General features: G+C 39.7%; 1 protein-coding gene across 2 annotated transcripts; it reads left to right on the top strand.

The window, feature by feature from the left end:
• The first annotated feature begins 3,673 nt into the window (after positions 1 to 3,673).
• Positions 3,674 to 12,621, top strand: LOC118936288 (protein rapunzel). Of its 2 annotated transcripts, XM_021559484.3 has the most exons (4): positions 3,674 to 3,852; positions 7,208 to 7,380; positions 7,588 to 8,043; positions 10,545 to 12,621. In XM_021559484.3, exon 4 carries the CDS (start codon positions 10,614 to 10,616, stop codon positions 11,796 to 11,798), a length of 1,185 nt encoding a protein of 394 aa, XP_021415159.1. In that variant the 5' UTR covers positions 3,674 to 3,852; positions 7,208 to 7,380; positions 7,588 to 8,043; positions 10,545 to 10,613; the 3' UTR covers positions 11,799 to 12,621. The 2 variants fall into 2 exon arrangements, with proteins under 2 accessions (XP_021415159.1, XP_090053236.1); XM_090197110.1 differs by lacking the exons at positions 3,674 to 3,852; positions 7,208 to 7,380 and having other exon boundaries at positions 7,969 to 8,626.
• The last annotated feature ends 49 nt before the right edge of the window (positions 12,622 to 12,670 follow it).

The following is a 12,670-nucleotide window of genomic DNA, read 5'->3' as shown; positions in this document are numbered from 1 at the left end:
ATGAGGACCCAAAAGCGAATTAACAAAACAGAGTTACTTTAATGACGAAACACACGTAGGCTCAGATGGACAGGCAGATTCCGACAGGACAGGACAAGGTTAGATGAACAGGCAGATTCCGACAGGACAGGACAAGGTTGCAGCAAACACAACGATAGTCTGGTTCAGGCATGAGTAACACAAACGAGAATCCGACAAAGACAGGAACAAAAACAGAGAGAGATATAGAGGGAAAAAGGGAACAGGTGGGAAAAGGGGTGACGAGGTAGTTAGGAGGAGACAAGGAACAGCTGGGGGAAAGAGGGGGAGAAAAGGTAACCTAATAACGACCAGCAGAGGGAGACAGGGTGAAGGGAAAGGACAGAAACAAGACACAACATGACAATACATGACACGGTGGTAGAAATAAAACGTTTTTTTTCTTTGTATTTTCTTCTACCAGATCTATCGTGTTATATTCTCCTACATTCAATTCACATTTCGACAAACTTCAAAATGTTTCCTTTGAAATGGTACCAAGAATATGCATATCCTTGCTTCAGGGCCTGAGCTACAGGCAGTTAGATTTGCTATGTCATTTTAGGCAAAAATTGAAAAAAAGGGGGCTATCCCTAAACGCTGTGGCAGTCCTCTCTTCCTAAGAATGGTATTAGTTGTCTGGCTGGCAGAGTGGGCCTGTGTGTGGAAGACTGGGGTCCACAGCAGGAGGCCATGGCCAATGACACTGGAACAATGAGGCATGTGAAGGAATCACGTCACTGTTTGGCTGACCACCTCCCCCTCTCAAATACTGATGAGGCCAGATTCTAAAAAGAGCTACACTGGGTTGTGTGCAACTCAATCAAGCAAATAGACCTCAGAATATGTTTTGAGACACAATAGAATGTACAATCTGGTTACAATGAAACAGATTATTGGAATTTAGCTGTTGTCCACATTTTCTAACATTGCTCCCACCTGCGTGCATTAGAGACATTTTAATGTATGAGCCGCTCTGTTGAAACAAACAGTAAAATGCAAACCTGAAATTGGGGGGTAAAAACATATGCTTAAACAAGATTTACAACAGTCAGAGTAATTTAATTTTCAATTTGTATGAAGGTGGTTCGCTTGGTTTTTAAGGGCAAGAATGACCTTTCGGATGAATTTGTCTGCAATCAATAAGCTGCCCTATCCCAGCCTCTGATCCTTTATCTGTTTCCTCTGATCTACCCTGAGTTTGTATCGATCCGTGGGAGTGGCTGATGGCTCGGGCCTGTTTGTGTGGTTGTGAGACAGACTAGCGTCCCTCACCACAAGAGCGGCTGTGTGCATACAGATCAGTGGCTTCCCACTGGGCACAGACATCAATTCAACGTCTATTCCACATTGGTTCAATGTAATTACATTGAAATGGTGTGGAAACAACGTTGACTCAACCAGTGTGTGGCCAGTGGGTTATGACTCAGATTGGTCAAAGTTATGTTAGAGCGCAGCATTTATGGATGATTAGCCTATTGTACTTAATAACACATGACAGAGGGAATGGGAGAGTGAGAAATTGTATTTCTTAGTGGCGTTAATCATTATCAAATAGTTCATTGCCATAGCAGCATTGTTTACCTTGTGTCCACAGAACATATTGAAACTGAAAAAGGTCAAAAGTAAAAGCAATGTTTTCTGTAACACACAAAACATGAATGTATTGTAGCCTATAATTATTTGAATAATGTTGCCTCACTGTGAGTACAGTTTGTTCAACACCATTCCTCAGCCGTAGTGCAGTGAAGTATCGGCACAAAGGAGTGGTCCTCGTTTTTGTGTCACTTTCATTTAGTTTCCTGTGGGACCTCCCTCATTCACCAGAGGAAGCCTTAAATCAACCAAGTGGTGCTGAATCTCCTGAATCCAAGTTGTCTGTCATCATGCTACGTGTTCTGTGACCTGGAAACATCTGCAGGACAGAGGACAGCGAGAAGCTATCCTTGCAGCTGAAGACAGAGCAGTACACTTCAACTTTAACCTATACTTTTGTTGTTACATTGATATATCACAGTTTATGCTCATATTAGCACTCACATACAGTGCCTTTGGAAAGTATTCATACCCCTTGACTTATTTCACAATGTGTTGTGTTACAGCCTGAATTCAAATTCAATAAAATATTTTAAGAAATCTCACCCATCCACACAAAATACCCTATAATGACAAAGTGTTTTTTTATTTTTACATTTATTAAAATTAAATGAAGAAATATCACATTTATATAAGTATTCACACTGCTTACTCAATACTTTGTAGAAGCAGCGATTGCATCTGTGAGTCTTTCTGGGTAAGTCTCTAAGAGCTTTCCACAACTGGATTGTTCAGCATTTGCCCACTATTCTTTAAAAAATTCTTCAAGCTCTGTCAAACTGGTTGTTGATCATTGCTAGACAGCCAGATTCAGGTCTTGCAACAGATTTTCAAGTAAATTTAAGTCAAAACTATAACTTGTATACTCAGGATCATTCACACTCTTCTTGGTAAGCTACTCCACTGTAGATTTGGACTTGCGTTTCAAGTTATTGTCCTGCTGAAAGGTGAATTAATCTCCCAGTGTCTGGTGGAAAGCAGACAAAACCAGGTTTTCCTCTAGGATTTTGCCTGTGCTTAGCTCCATTCCATTTATTTTTTATCCTGAAAAACTCCCAGTCCTTAATGATTACAAGCACACCCATAACATGATGCAGCCACCACTGTGATTGAAAATATGGAGAGTGGTAGTCAGTGGTGTTTTGTATTTGATTTGCCCCAAATTCAGGACAAAAAGTAAATTGATTTGGCACATTTTTTGCTCTATTACTTTAGTGCCTTGTTGCAAATAGGATACATGTTTTGGAATATTTTTTATTCTGTACAGGCTTCCTTCTTTTCACTCTGTCAGTTAGGTTAGTACTGTGGAGTAACTACAATGTTGTTGACCCATCCTCAATTTTCTCCTATCACAGCCATTAAACTCTGTAACTATTTTAAAGTCACCATTGTCATCATTGTGAAATTCCTGAACGGTTTCCTTCCGCTCCGGAAACTGAGTTAGGAAGGATGCCTGTATCTCTGTAGTGACTGCATGTATTGATACACCATCCAAAGTGTAATTAATAACTTCACCATGCTCAAATGGATATTCAATGCTGCCTTTTTTTACCATCTATCAATAGGTTCCTTTCTTTGTGAGGCATTGGAAAAACTCCCTGGTCCTTATGGTTGAATCTGTGTTTGAAATTCACTGCTGATGAGGGACCTTACAGATCATTTTATGTGTGGGGTACAGAGATGAAGTAGTCTTTCAAAAAGCATGGAAAACACTATTATTGCACACAGAGTGAGTCCATGCAAGTTATTATGGGATTTGTTAAGCACATTTTTAATCCAGAACCTATTCAGGCTTGCCATAACAGAGGAGTTGAATACTGATTGACTCAAGACATTTCAGCTTTTCATTTTTTATTAATATGTATAAAAAAAAAAGTTATAAAAACATAATTTCACGTTTACATTATGGGGTATTTTGTGTAGGCCAGTGAAAAAAATAAATAAATTCAGGCTGTAACACAACAACATGTGGACAACGTCAAGGGGCGTGAAAACTTTCTGTAGGCACTGTATGTTGTTGACACAGGCATATGTTGAGGCACCTACAGTATCTGGCTGTGATCCAACCTTGGAGCCTCCGGCTTTATCTCACGTCTCATAGCACTCACTATGCCTGAGAAGCACTTTCATGGCTGTTGATCAACCCTTTCTCTAATGGACTGTCATTCCAACCCACATTTGTGTTCCCATGGGAGTTGCTCAAATCCGGGATGACGGGTGCTAAATCCTCTCTTAAAGGTAACAACTTTTTGTTTGCAGAGCAATCCCTCATTCCAAGTAACACAACTGTGGTCATGCGGAATAAAGGATGGTTTCTTTTTATATAAACAGCAAACAGTTCTGACCTACAACTGTATTTTCATGTGTTTCTCAAAGGCCAGTTTTGTTGTCACTATAGGCTGCTTAGTCATAGTAAATAACTGTATAATCTTTCTAAATGTCCTGCAAATTAAAAACCAGTGAAGTCAGGGGCAACAATAATCCACAAACCAGACTATTCATGACATGAAAGGCTCTTCCAGCTTACCCTCACCCAACCATGTTCAAGACAAACTATTTATAGAACAAGTGCATCATGTCTATCCCCATTATTCCCCAAACACCGCCCTGCGTCAATTTAATCCCTTCTCTGGCAAAGTGGCACCTTCTGTCTTAGAAGAGACACTAGGGGGCTTTCCAGTGAACTAAAGTGACATCTTGTGGCAAAGAGGAAACACTATAGCTAGAGTCCAAGGTCAGAAAGATCAAGTGTGGTCAATAGCATTGAGCTAATCTTCTATTTCAACAGCCATTCAACATGAGAAGACACAACCGTTTTTGATAACCTTTCATTTGAGGAAATATAATGTACATGCTAATCAAGTCCACACACCTCTCAATATTAGGAAGGTGTTCCTAATGTTTGCTATACTCAGTGCATGTAGCCTATTGTCTATTTTTTGTTGAACCCTTCACAAATGTTTTATATGCCTAAATATTGATGATGTATGACTTAGAAAGTATGGTTACATTTCATTTGCTCTGTTAAACCTACCCTTTGGAATTACTTTGATAGCAACAGGGAATCTATTTAGTTATTAAACAGGGAAGCTATTTAATTATCATTCTCACAATAGCACTGGTAATAGTCAGTGACAAATATAAGCAGGGCTTGGATATAATCTTGGATGGGAGACCAAATTAATATATATACATCAATTCTCCAGTAGGGGGTGCTGCCCAGCCTATTGTTTTTCTTTTCTGATAGTCGATATACAGTAACGTTGAAGACCTGAACATTGTTTCGAAAGTACATATTCAACGTATTTGTCTATGTTGGAAATTGCTTACCATGATGACATAATCCTGTAGTTGATATTTCCATGTCACAATACCTTGACAATGGACCTTGAAACAAAGTTGATTCAACCAGTTTGTGCCTAGTGGGGTGTAGGATCTTAATTTGATCAGTTCCTTCTCAAGAATAAAATAATCTTGCAGCAGCAGGATTTGATTATTTTAAAACAAAAGGGATGATTTCTAACTGGAAATTAGTTTTGATATGGATGCATTTCAGATTCACTTGTATGTAGTGGAGACCAATATCTATCTTGTCTTATTAAGTTATATAAAATAATGGTTGTTAATGTGTATGGCTGCATTTCAGATACATTTTTGTACATTTGAATGTAGCAGTTGTAGGAACTACAGTAGTAGGACATTTTTTCTGCCTGGTGCTTTAGCGTTTGATCGAGCGAGAGAGAAAGAAAACTGTGGGTTTTCAGTGAATTTATGTAAATCACGAGGCTCATTTGAATGTGTTGAAGGAATATTCTCAGCGACAACAGAGTGATCAAATTAAGATACCACACCTGTACATGACATAAGTGACCTAATAACTAAGCAGTATGCCATGAAATGATATTATATTGTGATATCACAGTTTATGCTCATGTTAGCACTCACATATGTTCATGATGCAGACATATGATGTTGATGCACCTACAGTATCTGGCTGTGACCAAACCTTGGAGCCTCCAGCTGTATCTCACGTTTTATAATGTAGCACCCACTATGCCTGAGAAGCAATTTAATTTTTGTTGCTCAACCCTGTTTCCAGTAAACTGTCATTCCAACCCACATTTGTTTTCCCATGGGAGTTACTCAAATCCAGGAATGACGGGTGCTAAGTCCTCTCTTAACATTAACAAATGATAGACAAAGGACATCCTGTCTATCCCCATTATGCAAAAATATGTATATTTATTGCCCAAACAGGCCCCTCCCCCCCTCTGGCAAAGTGGTACATTATGTCTTGGATGACATCTTGTGGCAAGGAGGAAACACTAGAGACCAAGATCAGAAAGTGTGGTCAATAGTATTGAGGTAATCTTCTATTTCAACAGCCATTCAACATGAGAAGACACAACTGTTTTTGTTTACCTTTTGTCGTGGAAATTCTTACACAGGGACACTCAAAGTCAATCTTAATGAATCATTGTTTATTGCTAGCGTGCTGGAGAGGCTCCAACCAACTCAATGCACCATAGTACACATGTCAATCAGGAACTCTGCCTGGGAAGTCACAGCCGTTGTCGTATATATGACTATACACAGACAAGTTATATTTGTATGATTTAGCATAATGAATGAATCATTACCGTTTTGTTTCATCCATGTGAACGGCCAATACTGGTTCATAACACGTGACAGACCAATACCTCACGAGACTTCATTCAATCTATGCTGAGACCTTGAAACGGAGATATTTTTTGTTCGTTCTCAAAACAAGATCTGGGCGTACTGCCAAATTGCAGCTACTGATAGTGAGGATTTGTACAGTCAGCCACTTCTGTGCCATGAACACAGAAATTCATTATTTAGAACAGCACATGAACAGAACACAGACATTTGTTATAAGAATAGCACAAACATAAACATTTCCCTTACACTTTCATTTGACAAAATATACTGTACATCCTAATCAAGTCTGGAATTATTAGAGATAGCAGCTAAAACATTGGACGTGAGCTTTTAGTTATATAGACTAAACCGGCATAGAATGATCATCAAAGAGAAGACAAAGAAGTTTAAAGTGTGCCATAATGTCTGCAGATTCACTATGCACATAAAATAACGAGAGAAACAATGCTTATTCCACCTGTTTATTAACATTAAAGCTGTTGAACAGGAATGTTAAGTTGATATGGCTATTAGCTGAGTAAAACCAGACAAAACATCAGCTAACAATACACTGACCTGTCTGGCACACCTTGTTCACCTGGTTGTCATTATTTTAATGACTTTACCATTGTTCCACCTTGTCTGCTTAAATCCCCTACAAAGGCCATGATTTTTCAAATGAGGCCCTATTTTCCATTGATAACATTTTATGTTAGATGGAATGTTTCTGAAGTTTCCAGTCTGTTGAAACATATCCTCCCCTTTCCAATGGTAATGACTTAGCATAGTGTGACATGTGAAAGCGGGACGATACAGGGAGACCCAAAAAACACTGGGAGTAGCCGGCGAGCTCGCCAACTCCTCAATATGACTGACCGTCCTAACTTCCTGACAGATATCTCCTCCTCTTCCTCTATCTCCTCCTCTTTAGGGTTAACTGGACTGATTGGTCATATCAGGCAGTGTGTGTCACGGTCAGAGTTGAAGCACAAAGACAGTGGGTGAGCGCTCTCTCCCATGGTGTGGATACAGAGACACAGAGGTCCTTTCACTGCTCTGCTCAGCACTGTGACGGAGAGACTCTGAGAGCACTGCAGCTTCAGGGTGTATTTCAACTCCATTATTACGCCTCAATCCAAATGTCCAATAACTTTTCTTCAATGACAATGCATTTCCAAGGTTCAAATAGTTCAAAATGTCACACGTTTTAGCTCTGATGTCCCTTATGTGTTCTATTTTGAAAATACCAAAAACCGCCTCTGTTAGGGAACTGCAATTGCTTATCTGTAAAAATCCTTGCTTACTTTACAGAACTCAATGGCCTTGTTTAGCAGGCAAGAGGCAAGAAGCAGTGGCCATAGCAACCTCAGTGGAGACAGAACAAGCAGGGTTTTGTATTTGTGGCAAAGGGCTGCTTGGCGTCCCCTGTTTCTGCTCTCCTGCGCACTTGCACGGTTGGACGCACACATGCACACGCACACACACAATCCTCCAGACCCTGTGTATATGGCAGTGTGGTGTCCTTGCATGGGCAATGTTTACAGGATGTTATCTGTCTCAGTGCCTGCCCCTCGTCCCTCTGAGTGGGTTCCCGTTGGAATGCAGAGAGGGGATGGAGGAGTTCCAAAGGGGGAGTGACGAGAGAGAGGAGAGAGAGAGAGAGACTACATATACATCCCAACACTAGGAGGCTGGTGTTCATAGGCACAGCTGGACTGTTGGATAACTGGACTTCACCACCCTGTATACTTTATTGGACTATCAGAGGTGAGTTTCTTCCTCTTTTCTTTATCATGCTCCATTTTGTCAGTCTCTCCGGGAAGTTTGAATTACCATCAAGGGTGTCAAGTTTTGTTTACACAGATTTTCTATTCTTTGATGACCTGGTCTTGTTTGAGAAGTATAGAGTACCCCTGAGACCTATATGAAAAAGTGAGGAACTGGTTTTGAAAGATCATTCTTTTTGTGCACTGACAAGACAAACAGATGAAATTGAAGTGCAATTTGAGATGTTGGGAAATTCATTGTTAACGGATGTAGTCTTGCTGGTATCTCATGACTCAAGGATGTGGTCTCCATAAGAGCTCTATAGGCTGGTTTCTTCCCCAAGTGGCAAGGAAAATAATGGGTAGCAATACAATTTTACTCAGCACTCCTATGTTCAAAGTATTTGAGAGAAGTTGAGTGATATTGAAAAGAAGGCAAAATGCCTCCCGTTGGTTACAAAAATAGTTTGGGGCTCGCCTTTTTCTTCCTCTTAATTGTACCCTTGGACTACCATTCTCACAGTCAACAATTTTTGTTTCGCTAGTGAAGACTTTGACATATCCTAAACCAGGACAATTGCTCAGTAAGTATTTTCCTTCACTATTTTTTTTTATTAGAATGCCTTCAGTTCAATGTGGTGATGAGTTACAAGTGAATTCTACAAAATATTTCAAAATTCAAATTATTTCATGTACTCATAACATTTTTTTTTAACATGGGACAGCAATAACTGGTGATGTTAGCTTATTTAATAGGACTAACGTAATTAGTACAGTGGTAGTCCTTGGGAAAGCATGTAAAATGACACCATTCATCTTGCCATGTAGCAATACCTGGTAATCCCACGGTCTATGGGTGTACATAGGAATCTGTATTTTGTGTTTTTCCTCTAATGTAAATGACTGATGCTACATTGTACATAGAGTTGCTGTGAATTCAATGACCCAATTGCATTTCAATTAACTGACATTTTAGTGTGTGGGAGAAGAAGAAAAAAAATAATTACAGAACAAGTGCAGTGGTGGATTTTTTTCCTTGGATCTGGGTGTGCCTTTTTTATGTAGTGGATATTGTCTCAGGGGAATGAGATATGTTTGAGTTCATCTCTTTTGTGTATTTTACATTGAAAATAATATGTTCACAAAGTAAATCCCCTTTTTTCCCAGGTTGTGGACATCTGTGTTTGATTTGGGTCTTGGCTATTGTTAGGCTTGTCAATTCAACTCCAAAAAGCCAGCACTGCAGTGTTGCGCAACTCTCCACGTCATAAAGCGAGAGTACACACACTGCTTTTGATATTTGCTCTGAGTCCCCATAAACATTCAGTGTGTTTATTTTAAATCATGGTTTGAAGTGAGTCAGTGCCACCGAAGCTGTGATCGAGTCCTGTCATAGACCTGTCATAAACCTGAGACTCTGGGTGTGGCATGAAACTAGACTCTTGCATGTCCCAACATGTTCTCCATCTGTTTTATTGCTGAGAGTAGCTTGTTCTATTTGACTCCAACTGTCTGATGTAATCTGTGTTAGATGCTGTTCGTGTTTTCTGTGCTAGATACAATCAGTGGTGGAAAAAGTACCAAATTGTCATACTTGAGTAAAAGTAAAGATACCTTAATAGAAAATTACTCGAGTAAAAGCGAAAGTCACCCAGTAAACTATAAGTATTTGGTTTTTAAAATACTTAAGCATCAAAAGTAAATGTAATTGCTAAAATATACTTAAGTATCAAAAATCATTTCAGATTCCTTATATTAAGCAATCCAGATGGCACCATTATCTGTTTTATTTATTTATTTATGGATAGCCAGAGACACACTCCAACACTCAGACATAATTTACAAACAAAGCATGTGTGTTTAGTGAGTCCGCGAGATCAGAGGCAGTAGGGATGACCAGGGATGTTCTCTGACCATTTCCCTGTCCTGCATTCAAAATGTAACTAGTACTTTTGGGTGTCAGGGTAAATGTATGGAGTAAAAAGTATATTATTTTCTTTAGGAATGTAGTAAAGTAAAAGTTAAAGTAAAAGTTGTCAAAAATATAAATAGTAAAGTACAAATACCCAAGAAAATGACTTAAGTAGTACTTTCAAGTATTTTTACTTAAGTACTTTACACCACTGAAGACGATGATGATCGAAATGTAACAACTACTTTTGAGTGTGAGGGAAAATGTATGGAGTAAAAAGTATATTATTCTCTTTAGGAATGTAGTAAAGTAAAAGTTAAAGTAAAAGTTGTCAAAAATATAAATAGTAAAGTACAAATACCCAAGAAAATTACTTAAGTAGTACTTTCAAGTATTTTTGCTTCAGTAATTTACACCACTGAAGACGATGATGATCGAGTCATCTCCAACACAAACTTCTTCAAACTAATAGCTAGCTAATCCTTAGAAATAAAAAAAGACCAAATCTGATGTTGCTGCCTTAACACGTATTATTTCACCTCAACAAAGCTTCACAAGAGTTTTATCGTTTGTTCCTCTTTCTCTTTCAGACATCAACATAGTCAAAGAGTCTTTGAAGACCTAGTTGGCCATTGTTACTTTGTGACAAAGCCCTCAAAATGACCAGTGTGGCAGAATGGCTCGTGCAGAACAGGGGCAAGATCGAGAAGGGGGTGGAGATCATGGGACAGGCCTCCGCAGTCCTGGCAGCCACTGTGGGTCAGCTCCATCCCGTCCTGGAGGCCGTGTTTGTAGCCTCCTCTGAGATCCTCAGCAACCCGGAAGGGCAGGATGCACGTTACCTGACTGAGCAGTTCAGCATGGTCAACCAAAAACTGGAAGGCATCCAGGCTGAGATCGAACAAATCGCCCTGGAGCTGCAGAGGACCTCCTTGAATAAGCAGAACTTTGACCGTGAGGCACAAATGCTCAGCCAGTACGAAAAGTTCCAGGACTTTGTCAACGCCAAGCCCAAGTTCAAAGAGAAGAAGATGGAGAAGTTCCTCAGCCATTATGAGAACACGGACACGGACTTGAACCTGGACGCGCTCTATAATGCCGTTACCGGGGACAATACCTCAGGTGACCCCATGCTGGAGACAGTGGTTTCCACAGAACAAAGGAGTAGAAGGGCGGTAGAAGATTTCTGTGCCAGGCTTAAGAAGCTCTTTGTGGTGGGCATCATTGCTGTCATGGGTTATGCCAGCCTCAAGGAAGGGGTTGTGGGGGATGAGATGGTGAAGAAGTGGCAGGAGCGTATGGAAGATGTTGAGAACCGCATGAAAGCAGCGGTGGACGATTGCACTGAAAACTTCGCTGATCAAGCCAAATTGGACATGGAACACCAGCTTCAGGAGAAACCTGGCAGTGTTGACCTTGACTTCACCAAATCCCTATTGGACACACTTGTTAAGAAATATGACTGGGTTAGCTGGTCTATCAGGGTCTTCAATGACAAGGAGCGAATTGTCTTTTTCAACTGGCTAGCTGGAAAGAAGTACCATGGCAGGGGAGGAGGAGCTAATTACTTTGATGTGTTGACCAAGAACAACATCAAAGTGGTGATCTCTTTCAGTGTACAGCCTAAGCCTATCAACAAGGGTCAGATTCAGCAAGAAATTGAGGGGCAGAAACTGAAGGGGAACATGATGGATGTGGCTCAGGTTCTCAGCAGAAGTCTCCCCAACTGCTTGGTGCATGCTGTCAGCCACTATAAGGAAGTGGTGGAGACCAACAACTTCCAAGAGGATTGTTACTACTATGGAAAACACAAAAAAGCGTACTTATGCATTCATCCTGAGTAGCTTTTTTTTAAACAGTGCAATGCAAATTAGAGTAGATATAATGGGGAAAACTACAAATGCAATTCATGAATGTTTATAACTGAGTTTAGAGATGTTTTTATTGATATCTCAAACCTAGCTGACGCTTTAGTTAGTGATTGTGTGAAATATAATCTCTTGTTACAGACTGCAAAATGTTTATTTGTTTATCGACCTTGTATATTTTTGTGTAGTTAGTTATCATTTACCAGAGGTGTCAAATACATGGCCCGCAGATTATTTGGGGGAAAAGCAATGGATAGTGGACTGTCTTGTGTAAAATTTCAAGGCGAAGAAATATAACCAATTTTCAGTATGGCGCCTTGATCTCTTTGAAGACTGAATGCGGCCCCCTGGGCAAAATTAGTTTGACACACCTGGTTTAAACTATCAGGATTTGCACATGTGTATTAATGGACATATATGAGACATTTTATGCCAGGCTGTGGCTATCTACTCAACAACAGTGACAATGCATGAGAACCTGGTACTTCCTCCCACCAAATAGAAGAGTAAAATACCTTGTTTAACCTAAATTCCAGTATTTCATGATGACCATACTGTAAATTAGCACACCAGCCAGCGTAATAATATGTTATGTAAGCTTACTGCAAACAACTATTTCTCCTCATCAATGTACTGAGGACTTAATCAAGCTCCTTTGAAAAATGCTGTTGATAGACACACCACACGGTCCAAATCTATAGCCTTACCACATTACATCTCTGTCTATATTCACACATTTGATATCCTTCATAAAATGTTTATGGTCTTCTTTATTCAAAATAAACCACAATTTAAAGGACATTGTTATCACTGGTCATCATTATGCAATAGTAAATTATGACTTGTAT

This window comes from Oncorhynchus mykiss, chromosome 2 (assembly GCF_057628025.1).
Source record: "Oncorhynchus mykiss isolate SJ-2025 chromosome 2, ASM5762802v1, whole genome shotgun sequence".
Taxonomy (NCBI): domain Eukaryota; kingdom Metazoa; phylum Chordata; class Actinopteri; order Salmoniformes; family Salmonidae; genus Oncorhynchus; species Oncorhynchus mykiss.
Note: the sequence above shows the minus strand (reverse complement) of the source record. Positions and strands in the feature narration are given on the sequence as shown.

What these genes read in the sequence shown, in the direction of transcription:
- LOC118936288 (XM_021559484.3), top strand. Translation starts at nt 10,614, where the DNA reads ATGACCAGTGTGGCAGAATGGCTCGTGCAGAACAGGGGCAAGATCGAG.